We start from the raw sequence: 20,289 nt of genomic DNA on the forward strand, positions 1-20,289 counted from the left end.
ATGTGTGTGATATCTATATATACATTAAAGGGGCCTCAAATTTAAATATGTCCAGGGGGCATATTTCATTCATAATCTGGCCCTGCTCCAGGGGTTGATGTCATATACCCTATAATCTTAAGGGAGGCAGCAAATGAGTGCATCGAACCATTTACGTTAATTTTGAGAGCATCACTGAACTCAGGAGAGATTCTGTTGGGTTGGAAAAGTGCCAATGTATCTCCAATACATAACGGTAGTAATAAGAGTGTAGTGGGAAATTACCGACTGGTTAGTCTAACTTCAGTAGTAAGGAAAATCATGGAGTCAATGATCAAGGGTGGAATTTAGGATCATTTGGATAGAAATGTAATTCTGAAGGATATGCAGCATGGTTTTGTAAAGGGAAAATCATGTTTGACTAATCTCATTAGCTATGACAGGGTCACTCAAGAGATGGATTTAGGGAATAATTTTGGCATTGTTTATTTAGATTTCAGCAAAGCCTTTAACTCAGTCCCACATGAACAGTTATTTTTTAAGCTGGAACTGGAACAGATTGGAATCACAGAGAAAATCTTTAGATGGATTGCACAATGGCTTTAAGGCAGGAGGCAGAGGGTTGTGATAAATGGCTATTCCTCAGATTTGATTGATGTAAGAAGTGCGGTTCCCCAAGATTCAGTATAGAGAACGCTATCGTTTTTGATTTTCATAAATGACATCAATTACTTTAGGTACAGGCGAGACTAAGTAATCTTCCATAGTTTACTTCCATAGAGGGCATGATGTCTACCTCTTCATTGACTTCAAAGAAGAGGTTGAGGGCATGATGTCTAAATTTGCAGATGATGTAAAGATTAAAGATGAAGTACTAGCAGAGTAGTTAATGATCACCACCAAGAAGTGCTTATTCAGAATGACCTAGATAGACCTTAGATATGGTCAGAAAAATGGCAGCTATGCTTTAATCCAACAAAGTGTGAATATTACACATGGGGAATAGTAACCCCAAATAACTTATACACTTGGTGGAGTTGAACTAAACTAGTAGTGAAGGAAATTGACTTGGGTGTTATGATACAGTCAGACATGAAGTTCTTCGAGCATTGTAAACAGGTTGCAAGGAACTCTCATAGTGTCCTATCCATGATGTATCAAACATATGCTAGTAGAGATAATGACGTCATAAGCCAATTATAATAAGGCTATTGTTAGACCACACTTGGAAGACTGTGGAATACTTGTAATTCAGATATGGAGACCACAGCTAAAGAAAGATATTGAGCTTCTTGAAAGGGTCCAAAGATGAGTAACTCATCTGGTGAGATCGGCAAAATGGCATCAATATGAGGAAAAACTTTGAATATGTAGCTTGCAGAGCTTGGAAACTAGGCACCTTAGAGTAGACTTGATTGAGGTGTTTAAGGCTCTGAGAGGCAAAAATAAAATGAATGGGTATGGAATTTTCATGGTTATAAATGATTCTAGAACTAGGGGCCATAAATTCAAGTTTGGGGAGATGTTTAGACTGAATTTCAGAAAGTTTTATTTAGCCAGCGAATTATAAATTATTGGAATAAGTTACCTACATGGGTGATAGAGACTGACAGTTTGGGGTAATTCAAAGGTCGGCTGGATAATAATTACCTGTGGGAGGAGGGAAATGCATAAGTTGTCTATTTCCATTTCTTTTATTAATTATTTATACTTTTAAATTTTCTTCTTATTATTTTATTGGTTTTTTTTTTTTTTTTTTGTTTGTTTGGTTTTTTTTTTTTTTTTTTTTGGCTGGTGCAGCATAAGCAATGGGCTTCCTTGCACTATGTGGCCATTACTAATCTTCCTTAAATACATTGTACATGCTGTAGTGGAACTTGTCATCACCAGTTTCCGAGTGGCACCACGTTTTTGATAACCTTATTGTATCAGCATTAGTTTTCCTAACCAGCAGTTCAAATTTAGCCATTTGATTGGCAACACTCCTGACATTACTGTAGATACAGCCGAGACTAAGTAATCTTCCATAGTTTGAAGTTATTTAGGTTTGTATTCCAAGCTTTATCTTCCCTCTCATTTGAAAATTTTACCCCCCAGAACATCTTACCAACATCGGCTGTTTCTAAAGTGGGGATTACTGTTGCCTTCTTAGCTTTCTCATTTGAGTTCAGAGACTGGCACCACTTGTGTTGCAAAATGTAAGTATACAAGACGGAAAATCAGCAAAAATCTGGTTTAAGAAAATCTACCTTAAGGTGGATTTTCCTGGTAAACTGAAGCTACTGAACATTTGGAAATTACTTATGTGATTCATGAAATTGCAAATTACATTCTTATGGATAAGAGAACCAATAACAGCTATGAGAATAATAGTGTTAAACAGTGAATGGCAAGATATAGGAAATGACAGACTGGAAACTCTACAATATTGAGGTCCCAAAGTTGTCCTTTGTCTTGGAAATTGTGACCTAATTAGCATAAAACTCCAAAGTATTTACAGATTGTATTTTGCCTTTAGTAAACAGAACAAGGTGGAATATAGATTCCACCTTGTTCTGTTTACTGCATCAGTGAAGTGAAATCTACATAACTGCTGCTGATATTCTTAGAAAATCTGCTGAAAAAGAAGTACTCATCCCACATTAATGGGTTATTCAAAGCCAATCACATTAATTTCAAACTAAAATTGTAATGATTACAATTTTAATATATTAAAATTGTAATCATTATACAATGTCGGATTAAGGCACAGGCTAGTAGGGCCCATGCCCAGGGCACCAATATTTAAGGGGTGCTAAAAATAGATGTAAGAAAAAAATATACATATCCTTAGTTTTTTTTTTTTTTTTTTGTTAGTTGTTGGCGCATCAGCTTCTGTGGCCATAATGCACCTCCTAAAGTTTTTGCATTTTACTGTGATCCAAGCCCAAGGCGGGATTCGAACCTGCAACCTTTGGGTTGCCAGGCAGGCACTTTACCCACCTGGCTAGCCCAGTTGGCATATCCTTAGTAAGATGGTGCCGAAAAACCTTCCTGCCCTGGGCACGGAAATACCTTGGTCTGGCTCTATCATCATAAGTTTAACTGTTTTACTAAGATAATGAAAATAGTAACATTCATAAAAATTTCCTTTCTTCTCTCTTCACATTGTAATAGCATTTGTTACCTTCAAATATAATCCTTTTTGTTTGATTTCTCAAACATTATTCACCTGTCATTTCATTAAAGTGATATTTTCATTCAAAATATGTTCCATTTTTTCATGTCATATATTTACACCTTATATATGTTTATTTAATAAAGATATTTCTTTAAGAATAATCTTAAAAGAAAATATCATTTTTTTTTATTTAAGAATTTTTAAAATTTTTTTTACAAATATTTTCATAACCTGAACTTAATTTATTTAATTTATTTCTTATTGATTTAAATATTAATATTGCACTGATATAGATTGCTCAGTATTACTTTTGTTTCCTTACAATTACCAATATGGTTGCAACCTAGGTGTCCCAGTATTTTGGTATTCCATGGCATGGGAAACTTGAATTGTCTGTTGATCTGGAGGAACATCGCCCCATCATACTTGAGCCAGACTCTGATACTGAAGGAGGGAATAAACATTTGACCATCAGTGTACACGTCAATCGTGAATCTAGTCTTGATATTTATCTATATGCACCTTATTGGATTGTGAATAAGACTGGATTGCCATTGCAGTTTAGAGTTAGTATAATGCATTTTTTAAAAATATTTTTAATTAAAATATTAGAAAATAATTTGGAACCTTTCCAGTGTACAAATTTGTGACTCACATTTTTACAGGGATATATATACATTTTTAAAGTTCTTATTAAATTGCAAAATGTTATAGTTTATGTTTTGGCCATTTGTGAATTTACCTTTAACATTTCATTAGTCTAACTAAGTATTAATGCACAACAGTATGATTATACATATGTATCATGGTTTATATTTTATAACAGACCAAACTGAGAACAGCATTATGAGTTGCAAAACAGTGCACTTGAATTTCCCTATCCAGAATAAGTGGATTTTGTAAACTCCAGAGAAGAAAATTATAATGGCTAATATTTGGTTGTCTGGCTAGAAAACAGTATTTTTTACCTGTCTTGCATAATGGAAAGTGAAGCAGGAGAACTGCCGTCATTCCAAAATAATATTGGTCTATGGCAAATAATAAAGTTTTGTATTAGTTAATTGTAGGCTTGAGGGGACAGTTGCTATCCATTAAAATTTGAGTTCTGGCTGTCATGGAACTGCCCTAGCAGAGGACATATAATGGTAAATTACTTCAGGAAGCTCTCAGTCATGGGATATTCACCATTTAACAGCGAATGTGGAAATATATGAAATATGATACTTGATGCAGGGTATTCCCCTCCCCAGCTTGTTTAAAATTTAAAAATTCTGTTCTACACATTGATATTCAGTGAATGCCACATGTGAATTTCCCACAGATGGTAGAGTCAGCAGTAAAATAGTGCACAGAAAATTGAGATGGCACTCCTTCCTACTCCCTAGATATTATGTAAGTTTATTAGTCATCACAGCTACTTTCTGAATGATATGCTAGTATCTACACTAAACTTTGCTTATTTGAGTTAAGAGTTAATATAAAAGCCACTAAAGCTTATGACAGAAACATATGAAGGCATATGCTCTTGTGGCTCATGTGACCATTGCAGGCAAAAATCCTTGTTCTTCAAGGTTTGTGCTTTGCTCACTGTTTTTATTTTTCTTTTTCCTCTCCACTCCCCTCCCTTTTTTGCCTATAACAAGACTGTCCTGTGATAGGCAAAAAGGGGAGAAATACCTAGTATTTTGCAGTCAGTGCACATTGATTGCAGCTTGTAAATGAGTATTTAGCAATAATGAACACCCATTATTTGTGGAATAATCAATTAAGTGGAAAAAATTTTTGACACCATTTTTTCCTCACATAATTAACAACTTAAACAGTTACTCTGGATGTGCATTTATTAGAAATATATTATTATTATGATTATTATTAGTAGTAGAAGTAGTAGTAGCAGCAGCAAATGATGCAAGATATCAAGATAATAACCCATCCATCCCCTCCAAGAATTTATCCCATTCTTCATTGAATTTATTCAGATTAACTTCTTGCTGGCCGAAGGCAAGTTTATCCACAAATTTATCCCGCAACCATCCTTCCTCAGTTTGTTTGAATTTATGCCCCACCAAAAGTTAAACAATAAAAACAAGCTTTTATTTATTTTGACTTTATTGGTTGATTCATAGTACACAAACAACAGAAGATTTATCATGAGCATGTAGTGGTAGCAGTTCTTGGAAAAACTCTGTCCAGAGTAAGAACTAAGAAGTTAAATTTGAAATACTGGCGAACCTTCAGAATCTGGAACGATATTCCCAGTGTGATCATCTAGCTTCTTTCCAGCTGAACTCCCTTCAGAACTACATATACCTAAGTAGTTTATGTGGTTGTACAAACCACATAAACTGCATCTTTGAGGTGCAAAAACTGGTTGCTATTTTCAAGTGCTTTCTATTGTCAACTGTTAAAAACACTTCCACCAACATTATGCATAAGTGAAGACTCCTTAATACTGCATTGTCAGCACTGCACATATAAGGGTTTTCTCAAAAATCTGGTATTTTTTAAAATTTTATTCAAATTATCGGTTAAGTTTTCACTAGATATGTATCCTAGATCCTATTTTTCTGTTTTATAACAAAGCTCAAAATTCAAGTAGCTGATTTGTAATAAGTTGCCGTCTGCAGAATCACTTCTAATGTAGAAACTGTCATTTTATTTTGCTCTTCTTCCAGTGCTGTTCAAAGAAAATGTCATTTTCCACATTATTCTGGTGTTAAGGAATAAAAAAAATAAAAAGATATTGGTATATCTTCTGAGTACGTAGAGTGCTTGGTTTGAATTCCATCTCAACAAGAGGAACCTCGTTTAACAACTTTTCACAATGTAGTTGAGTTAATCAGTCTAGAGCAGGGCTGCCCAACTGGCAAACTGTTGGCTGCATCTGGCCTGCAAACAAAAAACCAATTTTAATAAAAAAATTAGGCAATTCTATAGTCTGTTTCAAAGATTTCTTCAATAACGTACGAAAGATTGTGCAAGGCTCAAAGGGTAGAATTTTTTTCTGCCTGGTCTTTAGTTGTTAACAGGAGAGACTGCTTCTACAGAGATGGGATACACTTAAATAGAAAGGGTGCAAGAATATTTGCTGATGCTATCAAGGCAGTGTTAGGTGAGTCGGAAAACTGCTAGCTTGGGGGGATACAAGGATTAATAGATTAACAGTAGCCACTGGCAGAGGTGAAAGTGATTCTTGCACTGCTTCTATTGGAATGAGCAGAAGCCTTGAAAACAAGATGCAGGATGATTCAGAGACTGCTGGGAGTCATTGTGGTACAAGTAATCACATGAGTTGTGTTAGGGTAGCTAAGAATAGGAACAGGTGCATGTATACTTGCGTGTACACCAGTGCTAGGAGTTTGGTAAATAAATTTGATGAATTTGAAGTATTGCCCAAAACATCAAAGGCAGATATTGTTGGGATATCAGAGACATGATTTCACACAGATATAAGGAATGCAGAACTGGAATTTGGGGAGTAAAATGTGTATAGGAAGCCTAGACAGGATAGGGAGGAGGGGGTAATGCTATTAATTAAGAAACACATAAAATCCAAGGAAGTGAAGCCAGTCGACATCGCTGGACAGTTCAGCGTCGAGTCAGTTTGGTGTGACATAATCATTGGGAGATCAAAATCGAGAGTAGGAGTGTGTTATAGGCCTAATGACTCTGATGAGTATAATAAGAAACTGTACAGAGAAATAGAGTGGGTCAGTAAATCAGAGAGTCTTACAGTGGGGGATTTTAATTTCCCAGATATTGACTGGAATATGTGGGTTAATCATTCACACACTAGCAAGGCTTTTGTGTATTTATTGGATGATTGTTTTCTACATCAGCATGTTAGAGAGGCAACTACAGGGAGTAATATACTTGATTTGATTATCAGTAGTGATTCTTCATGCATTAAGAATCTGCAGATAACGGAACCGCTAAGTAACAGTGATCACAGTGTGCTGAAGGTGCTGAAGTGGGATTTATTCAAAGAGGTAACAATCATCAGAGGTAAAGGTTTTTTCTTTCATAAAGGTGACTACGGTGGTCTGAGACAGTATTTAAATTCTATACGGTGCGACCAACTGGTGATGTTACCAACAGCAAATTCAAAATGGGAAGCATTCAAAGAATTTATCTTGGAAGCTACTAGGCTTTACATACCAATTAAGATATATTGTTCAAGGTTTAGGCCTAAATGGATGTCAGATGAACTAATGAGACATGTCACAGAGAAGGAAAATGCATGGGATACATATAAATTAATGGGTTTCATGAAAGCCTATGATAGATATAAGCTGGTCTGTAACCAAGTCACAAAGGAGATTAGGCAGGCAAAGGCAGATTATGAGAAATCTTTGGCAAAGGATGCAAAGAAAAACAGCAAAGAGTTCTTCTCATGTGTGAATATAGATGGAAAATGAGTATTTTCCATCTATATTCACACATGAGGAGTTATTCAGGGAGGGGAGGGGAATGCCAGATGTGAATTAAACCTTGGCAGTGAGCTAGATGATTTTGTAATAACTGAGAGGAAAGTGGAGGAGAAATTGTTGAAGATAAACACAAGAAAGGCACCTGGGGTGGATGGGATCTATCCAGTTATATTAAAGGAGACAGCAAAGGAAGTAAGCAAACCCTTAGCCATAATTATGAGAGCTTCCTTGGACTCAGGGGAGGTACCCATAGACTGGAGATGTGCAAATGTGACCCCAATTCACAAAGGAGGATCAAAGGCTGACACAAGTAATTATAGACCTGTGAGTTTAACTTCTGTTCCAGGAAAATTAATGAAAGCACTGGTTAAAGAAGCACTGCACGATCATCTAAACAAGACATCAGTTATAACTCGGGCACAGCATGGTTTTGTTAAGGGGAAGTATTGCCTGACCAATTTGATTGGATACTACGATGCAGTCACAAATCTGCTGGATGCAGGGAATAACTTTGATATTATATACTTGGATCTTAGAAAGGCTTTTGATACTGTTGCACATGGAAGACTGCTGCAAAAATTGGAGCAGTTTGGCATTGGCGGCAAATTGCTGCTATGGATAAAGGGGTGGTTGAGGGGAAGAAGGCAGAGAGTGGTAATCAATGCACACTGCTCATCGTGGACTCTCAGAGTTCAGTGTTGGGTCCATTATTGTTTTCTGTATTTATAAATAATAATGATGATGGTATATCAAGTTTAATGTCCAGGTTTTCAGACGATACGAAGGTTGGCAGGGTTGTTAAGGACACCACTGATGCTATGCTGCAACAGGATCTGGAAAGGTTGAGCAGATGGGCTGAGAGATCGCAAATGAAATTTAACATTGACAAATGTAAAGTACTACATATGGGAAACAGCAACCCCAGAGCAACTTATCAACTCTGTGGTACTAAACTGACAGTGGTAGAGAACGAAAAGGACCTGGGGTAATTATGCAAGCAGATATGAAGTTCTCTGGACAGTGCAGGCGGGCTGCAAGAGTAGCTCATGGTGTCTTGTCAATGATATACAGGAATTTTTCTAGCAGGGATAAGGATGTGATTATTCCCTTTTATAAGGCAATGGTCAGGCCACACCTTGAGTAATGTATACAGGTCTGGAGGCCTCATTTCAAGAAGGATGTAGAGCTGCTGGAACGAGTACAGAGAAGTGCAACAAGATTAGTGAATGTAACAAATGGTTGCTGTTAGGAATAAAGGCTTAAGTTTTGCAAATTACAGTGTCTGGAGACTAGGCACCAGCGAGGTGATCTGATAGAGGTGTATAAAACCATGGTTTGAGCATGCTCAATGCTGATGGGATTCTTCCTCTTGCTCAGAATAATCATTTGAGAGGGCATAAATTCAAATTGAGGAAAAACAGACGTAGAATAGATGTGCAGAAATTTGCCTTTAGCCAGCAGGTAGTTGGTTGGTGGAACAGACTTCCATTCCTTGTCGTGGAGGTTGATAGTCTAAAGAAATTTAAGGCTCAGCCGGACAGGTATTTCGAACAAATGTCAAGTGGAAGTGTTTTTTTTTTTTTTTTTTTTTTTTATTTAGCTGATGCTGCATAAGCTTGCTTTCTTGCATCAAATGCCTCTACTAATGCTAATGCTACTTTTGTTAACGTATTTTGCTTTCTTGCATCAAATGCCTCTACTAATGCTAATGCTACTTTTGTTAACGTATTTTGCTTCAGTAAGTATATACATTTCCCAAAAGAAATGTATCGTTAAATAACTAATGCTATTTAACATGCATAATCACATTTGATGCAGAGATCAATGCTAGAATGAGGTCACCACTACCAATTCCACCCTTTGTTACAGACTGGTAGATGGCATTAGTGAACATACGTGCATAATTACCATTAGCATTAGCATTAGTAGAGGCATTTGATGCAAGAAAGCAAGCTCATGCAGCATCAGCCAAAAAAAAATAAAAATAATAAAAATAAATAAATAAAAAATAACCACTTCCGCTTCACCCCTCTGTTGGTTCGAAATACCTGTCCAGCTGAGCCTTAAACTTATTTAGGCTATCAACTTCCACGACAAGGGATGGAAGTCTGTTCCACAAACCAATCACCCGCTGGCTAAAGGCAAATTTCCTCATGTCTATCCTACATCTATCTTCCCTCAATTTGAATTTATGCCCTCTCAGGTGATTATTCTGAGCAAGAGGAAGAATCCCATCAGCATTGAGCATGCTTAAACCATTCAAGGTTTATACACCTCTATCAGATCACCTCGCTGGTGCCTAGTCTCCAGACACTGTAATTTGCAAAACTTAAGCCTTTCTTCGTAAGAGCACGCCTTTGTTCCATTCACTAATCTTGTTGCCCTTCTCTGTACTCATTCCAGCATCTCTATATCCTTCTTGAAATGAGGCCTCCAGACCTGTATACAGTACTCTAAGTGTGGCCTGACCATTGCCTTATACAAGGGAATAATTACCTCCTTATCCCTGTTAGAAAAATTCCTATATATCATCGACAATACACCATGAACTACTCTTGCAGGCTCTTTGCACTGCTCAGAAAACTTCATATCTGCCTGCACAACAACCCCCAGGTCCCTTTCATTCCCTACCACTGTCAGTGTAGTACCACAGAGTTGATACGTTGCTCTGGGGTTGCTGTTTCCCATATGTAGTACTTTACATTTGTCAATGTTAAACTTCATTTGCCACCTCTCAGCCCATCTGCTCAACCTTTCCAGATCCTGTTGCAGTAGCATAGTGTCAGTAGTGTCCTTGACAACCCTGCCAACCTTCGTATCATCTGCAAACTTGGACATTAAGCTTGATTTACAATATCATTCATACAGAAAACAATAATGGACCCAATATTGAACCCTGAGGGACTCCACTAATAACATTAGTCCACGATGAGCACTGTCCATTGATTACCACTCTCTGTCTTCTCCCCCTCAACCACCCCTTTATCCATAGCAGCAATTTGCCTCCAATGCCACACTGCTCCAATTTCTGCAGCAGTCTTCCATGTGCAACAGTATCAAAAGCCTTTCTAAGATCCAAGTATATAATATCAAAGTTATTCCCTGCATCCAGTTCTTTTGTGACTGCATCGTAGTATCCAATCAAATTGGTCAGGCAAGACTTCCCCTTAACAAAACCATGCTGTGTCTGAGCTTTATAACTGAAGTCTTTTCTAGATGATCCTGCAGTGCTTCTTTAACCAGTGCCTCCATTAATTTTCCAGGAACAGAAGTTCAACTAACAGGTCTATAATTGCTTGTAGTAGTAGTAGTGGCATGTGATGCAAGAAAGCAAATGTATGAGCTTATGCAGTATCAGCCAAAAGAAAAAAAAAAAAAAAAAAAATCACACCGTTCCCTCCAAATGCCTGTCCAGTTCCTCTTTAAATTTATTCAACCTATCAACTTCCACAACGACAGATGGAAGTTTGTTCCAGCAATTAACCACCCGCTGGCTAAAGGAAAATTTCCGCACATCTATTCTACATCTGTCTTTCCTTAATTTGAATTTATGCCCCCTTAGATTCGTAATCTGAACAAGTGAAAGGATCCCATCAGAATTCAGCTTGCTCAACCCATTCAAGGCCTTATATACCTCAATCAGATCACCGCGCAGGTGCCTAGCCTCCAGCCACTGCAATTTGCAGAACTTAAGCCGCTCTTGGTAAGAGGATCCCTTCCTTCCCCTAACCAATCTTGTTGCCCTTTTCTGTACACGCTCAAGTAAATATACATCGTTCCTAAAATGAGGCCTCCAGACCTGTAACTCCAGACTCTGTATAAGGCAATGGTCAGGCCGTGGCCTGACCATTGCCTTATACAGAGGGATAATCACCTCCTTTTCCCTGCTAGCAAAATTCCTATATGTCATTGACAAAACCCCATGACCTGCTCTGGCAGCCTGTCTGCATTGCTCAGAAAACTTCATATCTGCCTGCATAATTACTCCCAGGTCTTTTTCATTTTCTACCACCTTAAGTGTAGTACCACACAGTTGGTACGTTTCTCTGGGGTTAGTTCTACCCATATGTAGTATTTTGCATTTGTCAAGGTTAAACTTCAGTTGCCACTTCTTAGCCCATCTGCCCAAATTATCTAGATCCTGTTGCAGTAGCACACTGCCATTACTGTCATTAACAACCCTGCCAAACTTTGTATCATCTGCAAACTTCGACATTAAGCCTGATATACCTTCATCAATATCATTGATAAATATACAAAACAACAGTGGACCTAACACCGAACCCTGTGGGACTCCACTAATAACATTAGTCCAAGAAGAGCAGCACCCATTGATTACCACCCTCTGTCTTCTAGCACTTAACCATCCTTTTATCCATTGTAGCAACTTACCCTTAATAAATAAATAGTCTTACACTAAATACATAAATAGTCTTCCATGTGCAACAGTGTCAAAAGCTTTCCTGAAATCCAAATATATGATATCAAAATTATTTTTCTCATCCTTTGTAACCACATCATAATATCCTATCAAATTTGTCAGACAAGACTTGAGCTTAACAAACCCATGCTGTGTCCGAATTATTGCTGCAGTCTTGTCTAGATGATCCTGCAATGCATCCTTAACCAGCGACTCCATTATTTTACTCGGAAGGCCGACCGGGCTAGCCAGGTGGGTAAAGTGCCTGCCTGGCAACCCAAAGGTCGCGGGTTTGATTCCCGCCTCGGGCTTGGATCAAAGTACTGCAAAAACCTTGGAAGGTGCATTATGGCCGCAGAAGCCTATGCGCCAACAACTACAAAAAAAAAAAAAAAAAAAAAGAAAAATTACCCGGAACAGAAGTTAAACTAACAGGTCTGTAATTACTCGTGTCACCCTTCAATCCCCGTTTGTGAATTGGGGATACATTTGCACATCTCCAGTCCGTGGGAACCTCCCCTGAGTCCAAGGATGCTCTCATAATTATGGCTAAGGGTTGCTTAACTTAGTTGCTTTGCCGTCTCCTTTAATATAACTGCATAGATCCCATCCACCCCAGGTGCTTTTATTACGTTTATCTTCAACGATTTCTCTTCCACTTTGCTCTCGGTTATTACAAAATAATTAAGTATCTTGCTACAATTTGATCATCTTCTGCCATTTTCAAACCTTAATAATTCCTCACGTGTGAATGTAGATGCAAAATACTCATTCAGTTTGTTTGCTATCTGAGCATGATCATCAACAGTCGAACCATCGATGTCAAGTGGACCGATCAGATTCATCCCCTTCCTTTTAGAGTTTATATAAGTAAAGAAATCCTTGCTGTTTTTCTTAGCATCTTTTGCCAAGGATTTCTTGTAATCTGCCTTTGCCTGCCGAACCTCCTTTGTGACCTGATTACAGATTAACTTATATCTGCCATAGGCTTCTATGTCGCCTGATAATTTATATGCATCCCATGCATTTTTCTTCTCTGTTACGAGTCTCATTAGTTCATTTCACAACCATTTAGGCCTAAAGCTTGAACAATATTTCTTAATAGGTATGAACCTTTTAGTAGCTTCCACGATTAATTCCTTGAATGCTTCCCACTGTTATTGTTATTTGGTTTTTAGGAGCATTAGCAACTAAGGCCATATTGCTCCGTATGCTTCCCACTTAGAATTTACTGTTGGTAACATCGTCAGTTGATCCCACTGTACAGAATTTAAAAACTGTCGGAGACCACTGTACTCGCCTTTACGGAAGCAAAAACCCTTTCCTTTACCCCTGATAGTAATTAAATCTTTAAGTAAATCCTACGTCAGTACACTGTGATCACTGCCACCTAGTGGTTCTTTTATCTGCAAATTCCTAATACATGAATGATCACTGCTGATAACCAGATCAAGAGTATTACTTTCTCTGGTTGCCTCTCGAACATGCTGCTGCAGAAAACAATCATCCAATAAATCCACAAATGTCTGACTAGTGTGTGAGCGCCCAACCCACAAGTTCCAGTCAATATCTGGGAAGTTAAAATCTCCCATTATAAGACATTCCGATTTACTAGCCCACTCTATTTCTCTGTACAATTGTTCATTGTACTCATTCAAATCATTAGGCCTATAACACACTCCTACTCTTATTTTTGCTTTCGCAGTGCTTATGTCACACCAAACTGACTCAACAGTGCACTGTTCATCTATATCAACTGGATGCACTTCTTTTGATTTTATGTTTTTCTTTATTAACAGCATTACACCTCCTCCCTTCCTATCCTGTCTATCCTTTCTGTACACATTGTACTCCCCAAATTCCAGTTCGGCATTCCTTATATCTGTGTGACAAGACATCTCTGATATCCCAACAATATCCGCCTTCGATGTCTTGACCAACACTTCAAATTCATCAAATTTATTTACTATACTTCTAGCATTGGTATACATGCAAGTATATATGCACCTATTCTTATTCTTAATTACTCTAACACATCCCATATACCCACCTGTTTCATGATGACTGCCCTTTGATCCTCCTTTGTGAATTGGGGTCACATTTGCACATCTCCAGTCCATATGTACTTCCCCTGAATCCAAGGAAGCTCTCATACTTATGGCTAAGGGTCTGCTTACTTCCTTTGCTGCCTCCTTTAATATAACTGGATAGATCTCATCCACCCCAGGTGCCTTTCTTGTATTTATCTTCAACAATTTCTCCTCCACTTTCCTCTCAGTTATTACAAGATTCTCTAGCTTACTGCCAGAGTTGAATACACCTCTGGCATTCCCCTCGCTGAATAACTCCTCATGTGTGAATGTCAATGCAAAATATTCATTTAGTTTGTTAGCTACCTGAGCAGGATCATCAACAGTTGACCCATCGATATCAAGTGGACAAATCTGATTCATCCCCTTCCTTCCTTCTGGAGTTTTCATAAGTAAAGAACTCTTTGCTGTTTTTCTTTGCATCCCTTGCCAAAGATTTCTCGTAATCTGCCTTTGTCTGCCTAACCTCCTTTGTAACTTGGTTACAGATCAACTTGTATCTATCATAGGCTTCTGTGTCACGTGTTAATTTGTACGTATACCATGCATTTTTCTTCTCTGCCATATGTCTCATTAGTTCATCTGACATCCACTTAGGCCTAAACCTTGAACAATATTTCTTAGTTGGTATGTAAAGCCTAGTAGCTTCCAAGATAAGTTCTTTGAATGCTTCTCATTTTGAATTTGCTGTTGGTAACATCATCAGTTGGTCCCACTGTATAGAATTTAAATACTGTCTCAGTCCATCATAGTCGCCTTTACGAAAGCAATAACCCTTCCCTTTAACCCTAATGGTAGTTACCTCTTTGAGTAAATCCTACTTCAGCACACTGTGATCACTGCCACCTAGTGGTTCATTTATCTGCAGATTCTTAATGCATGAAGAATCACTGCTGATAATCAAATCAAGAGTATTACTCCCTCTAGTTGCCTCCCGAACATGCTGATGTAGAAAACAATCATCCAATAAATCCACAAAAGCCCTGCTAGTGCGTGAGTAACCAGCCCCAAATTCCAGTCAATATCTGGGAAATTAAAATCTCCCATTATTGAAATCAGGGAAAGACTTTATGCTCACCCTGTATATCTTTGGTACGATTTTCATACTTATTACATAGCATAGGTAAAGAAATGCATAAATGCTATGGAAAGACAAGTTGTCCTATTTTTCACTACTAATAAATAACACTTCTCTAAAAAGAGTAGTATAATGTTACTTATTAATATGCAGTGCAACCACTAGCTAGCCATTTCAGTACTCCTAGGGGGAAATACAGCATGTGACAACCTAGTGATGGTATTAATTTACAACAGAGAGATGCTGAAAGGTGTCAATTGTAATGTTTTGAAAATGAGCTAAGAAAGGCCTAACTGTTCCAAACGTTACATGGGCAAAAACTTAGCATTAATAGTAAAGAACATAAATTACATTATGTTTAAAAAGCAAAAAAATTAATTATCACTGATTGTTTCAGAAATAGTTAAATGTTTCCATCCTCAAAGATACTTGAGGATATAGAGGTTTGCAACCTGCCTTTATATTGTTACCATGTCAGAGTGACATCACAGCTCACCTGAGAAACATGATATATTCACTTTTGAGGGCAGTAACTGATAGTAGAGACTAGCCTTGTCATTGATCAGAATGGTATCTGTATGCACTCTTCTTGTGATCACTGTTTCTGTGTAGCAAAGTGGCCAGAACAACACAGCACTTGCTAGCTGACAACATAAACTCACATTTCTTGCCTTTGTTTTTAGAGTCTGTATCAATATGGGGTAACATAGCTGAGTTTAACTGATATTTCCAGGTGTCAACTTATATTAGACACATACATACATAACTTTATTTAATGGGCCACAAACTCAGTGTGAATCAGTGAGCCACAAACTCAGTGTGTAAATCCACAACATAAATCACTTCATATGTCCCCACATATGACAGCACATATTGTTTTCCCAGTGTATGGGAGAATCATATATGGGCTCTGTCTGCAGTGTTATAGAGCTAATTTAAAGACGCTGTTGTAGCATTCTTGGTAATATTCTGGACCGTGCAGTGTGAATACCCATTGTTCTTGAATAGGCACACAGCTTTCTGAGGCCCTTCTCATCTAGAAGTCTTATCACAAATAGCAGATGTCATCTACTGCTCTAACATAGCAGTAGATAACACTTGTCTTTGTGAAAGAAAATTAGAGAGAATGCTAGCTGTGATTTTCCAAGTGCCACCTGGAAAACTGATGATGGTTGACTACAGGTTTCTTATAGAGGATTTCTCATTTTTTGAGAGGTCCTTATATAACAATCCCACTTGTATGCATACTTTATTATTACAGAGCAGCATTTACAACTGTTATTGTTTTTATTGTTACAGAACAGCATTTCATATTCCCTTTATTTTTCACTCATTTAGTATTTTTTGATTAAGCCATATTTAAACATATTTCTTACTCATACTGTTTATTGAAAAAGTGGCAGTATCTTATCTTTTTTTCCCCATTCTTTTATTTTTAAGGGCACCTCATCTGATGTTCTGTATGAGACAACTCCATCTGCTGATGAACCTCTTCTTTTTCGGTTTAAGAAACATAAACGGAAAAAGGTATGTATAGTTTTATGTATTGAATTATTCATAAAAAATATTATTTCAAAGACAAATAAACAATTACTGCTAGTATTTAAACTGTATAAATTAATCAGTTTCCTTAAACTGATGTGTTGAAATTTTATTATTGCTTGAATTAATTTTTATAAAATTCCTCTTAGATTTAAAGAATTCCTTTAAGAATGTTACAAACTACAGTAAAGTTACACACACACACACTTTCACATAATACTAATAGATAGACGCAATATGGCCAAAGTTTCTTTTGCGCCAAAAGAATTCTAACAACTAACCAACACACGCACTCAGTAATTAATTTCTGGAAAATTTTAAGTAATTTTAGAACTACTTTAAATAAGTTCCTGTTCTTTTGAAAAAATAATTTAAATTGTTTTTTGTCCTCTTCTTCTTCCAGTCACATATTTCCCTGAGGAGCTGTTGTGGCCACCAACAAATTCCTCCAACAGCATCGTGTGCTATACGAGCAGCATTGCAAAGTGTGATGCCCAACGGTTCACTGATCCCATCCTTCCACCTAGTTGCAGGTCTTGCTCTGTCTTTCCCTCACTTTTCCTTCCATTATATTCTTCAACAGAAAGTTTTCCCTTCTTACTATATGACCAAAAAACTTGAGTTTTCTTTTGTTGAGGAATGAAGAAGAATTTTAGGCCTGCCAATTTTATTCAATAACCACTCTTTTGTTCTTCGATCTAAGTAAGAATTATGCAGTATTCTCTTGTAAAACCACATTTCAAATGCCTCAATTTTCTTCCTGTCAACTCTTTTCAGGTTCCATCCTTCACATCAATAAGTGGCAACTAAGAAATTCACAAATCAGTGATTCTCAGCTTTGTCTTTAGGAGCAGATCATGATCTCTCCATAATTTTATCAGATCAATGACCCAACATTTTAGCAATTGCCTGTCATCTCTTTACATCATTTGAACAGTCACTATTTTTATTTATTCTTAACCCTAAGTAACCAAATTCATCAACTTTTTCGATATCTTGGCCATTAAACTTCACTTTACTGGAACAGAGATTATCACCAATCACCAAAATTTTAGTTTTTAGCATTAGCATTAGCAAAGGCATATGATGCAAGAAAGCAAGCTTATGCAGCATCAGCAAAAAAAAAAAAAAAAAAAGCTCCCATTTTACTCGTCCATTCGCTCCAAATATCTGTCCAGCTCAGCCTTAAATTTATTTAGGCTATCAAATTCCACAACAAAGGATGGAAGTCTGTTCCACTGACCAACTATCTGCTGGCTAAAGGCAAACTTCTGTACATCTATCCTACATCTGTCTTTCTTCAATTTGAATTTATGCCCTCTGAGGTGATTATTCTGAACAAGAGAAAGAATCCCAATAGCACTGAGCATGCTCAAACCATTCAAGGCTTTATACACTGCAATCAGATCACCTCACAGTTGCCTAGTCTCCAGACACTGTAATTTGCAATACTTAAGCCTTTCTTCCTTCTAATTCACCTTCTCTGTATTTGTTCCAACAGCTCTACATCCTTCTTAAAATGAGGCCTCCAGATCTGTATACAGTACTCAAGGTGTGGCCTGACCAGTGCCTTATTCAAGGGCAATCACTTCCTGATACCTGCTAGAAAAATTCCTGTATATATTTTAAAAGACACCATGAGCTACTCTTGCAGACTGTCTGCACTGCTCAGAAAATTCATATCTGCTTGCACGATTACCCTCGGGCCCTTTTTGTTCTCTACCACTGTCCGTGTAGAACCACAGAGTTGATACGTTACTCTGGGGTTACTGCTTCCCATGTGTAGTACTTTACATTTGTCAATGTTAAACTTCATTTGCCACCTCTCAGCCCATCTGCTCAACTTTTCTAGACCTGTTGCAGCAGAGTACTATCATTAGTGTCCTTAACAACCATGCCAATCTTCGTATCATCTGAAAACTTGGAGATTAAGCTTGATATACCATCATCAATGTCATTTATAAATACGGAAAACAACAATGGACCCAACACTGAACCCTGAGGGACTCCACTAAAAACATTAGTCCACGATGAGCAGTGTCCATTGATTACCACTTTCTGTCTTCTCACACTCAACCATCCCTTTTTCCATAGCAGCAATTTGCCTCCAATGCCACACTGCTCCAATTTGTTCAGCAGTCTTCCATGTGCAACAGTATCAAAATCCTTTCTAAGATCCAAATATATCATATCAAAGTTATTCCTGCATCCAGTTCCTTTGTGTGGCCACATCATAGTATCCAGTCAAATCAGTCTGGCAAGACTTTCCCTTAACAAAACCATGCTGTGTCTGAGCTATAACTGAAGTCTTGTCTAGATAATCCTGCAGTGCCTCTTTAACCAGTGCCTCTCTTAATTTTCCCGGAAAAGCAGATAAACTAACAGGTCTATTAGCATTAGCATTAGTAGAGGCATTTGATGCAAGAAAGCAAGCTTATGCAGCATCAGCCAAAAAAAAAAAAAAAAAAAAAAAAACCACTTCCACTTCACCCCTCTGGTCGTTCAAAATACCTGTCCAGCTGAGCCTTAAACTTATTTAGGCTATCAACCTCCACCACAAGGGATGGAAGTCTGTTCCACCAACCAACCACCCGCTGGCTAAAGGCAAATTTCCGCACGTCTATCCTACATCTGTCTTTCCTCAATTTGAATTTATGCCCTCTCAGGTGATTATTCTGAGCTAGAGGAAGAATCCCATCAGCATTGAGCATGCTTAAACCATTCAAGGCTTTATACACCTCTATCAGATCACCTCGCTGGTGCCTAGTCTCCAGACACTGTAATTTGCAAAACTTAAGCCTTTCTTCGTAAGAGCACCCCTTTGTTCCATTCACTAATCTTGTTGCCCTTCTCTGTACTCGTTCCAGCAGCTCTACATCCTTCTTGAAATGAGGCCTCCAGACCTGTATACAGTACTCTAGGTGTGGCCTGACCATCGCCTTATACAATGGAATAATCACCTCCTTATCCCTGCTGGAAAAATTCCTGTATATCATTGACAATACTCCATGAGCTACTCTTGCAGCCCGTCTGCACTGCTCAGAGAACTTCATATCTGCCTGCACAACCACCCCCAAGTCCCTTTCATTCTCTACCACTGTCAGTGTTGTACCATAGAGTTGATACGTTGCTCTGGGGTTGCTGTTTCCCATGTGTAGTACTTTACATTTGTCAATGTTAAACTTCATTTGCCACCTCTCAGCCCATCTGCTCAACCTTTCCAGATCCTGTTGCAGAAGCATAGTGTCAGTAGTGTCCTTGACAACCCTGCCAACCTTTGTATCGTCTGCAAACTTGGACATTAATCCCGATATACCATCATCAATATCATTTATAAATACAGAAAACAATAATGGACCCAACACTGAGCCCTGAGGGACTCCACTAATAACATCAGTCCACGATGAGCAGTGTCCATTGATTACCACTCTCTGTCTTCTCCCCCTCAACCACCCCTTTATCCATAGCAGCAATTTGCCTCCAACGTCACACTGCTCCAATTTGTGTAACAGTCTTGCATGTGCAACAGTATCAAAAGCCTTTCTAAGATCCAAGTATATAATATCAAAGTTATTCCCTGCATCCAGTTC

The 20,289-nt window shown here is 37.9% G+C and overlaps 1 protein-coding gene across 1 annotated transcript in view; it reads left to right on the forward strand.

Annotated features, from left to right (window-relative positions):
• The window catches only part of LOC150088255 (intermembrane lipid transfer protein VPS13A-like), a 3,009,916-nt gene that overhangs the window by 2,121,104 nt on the left and 868,523 nt on the right, over positions 1 to 20,289 (forward strand). The window contains exons 55-56 of the mRNA XM_090370087.1: positions 3,487 to 3,705; positions 16,598 to 16,684. Coding sequence (XP_090226213.1) covers positions 3,487 to 3,705; positions 16,598 to 16,684 — 306 coding nt within the window. The remainder of the gene's footprint in view (positions 1 to 3,486; positions 3,706 to 16,597; positions 16,685 to 20,289) is intronic.

The sequence above is a fragment of the Mastigoproctus giganteus genome, chromosome 3 (genome assembly GCF_048544385.1).
Source record: "Mastigoproctus giganteus isolate SK-2022 chromosome 3, ASM4854438v1, whole genome shotgun sequence".
Lineage (NCBI taxonomy): Eukaryota > Metazoa > Arthropoda > Arachnida > Uropygi > Thelyphonidae > Mastigoproctus > Mastigoproctus giganteus.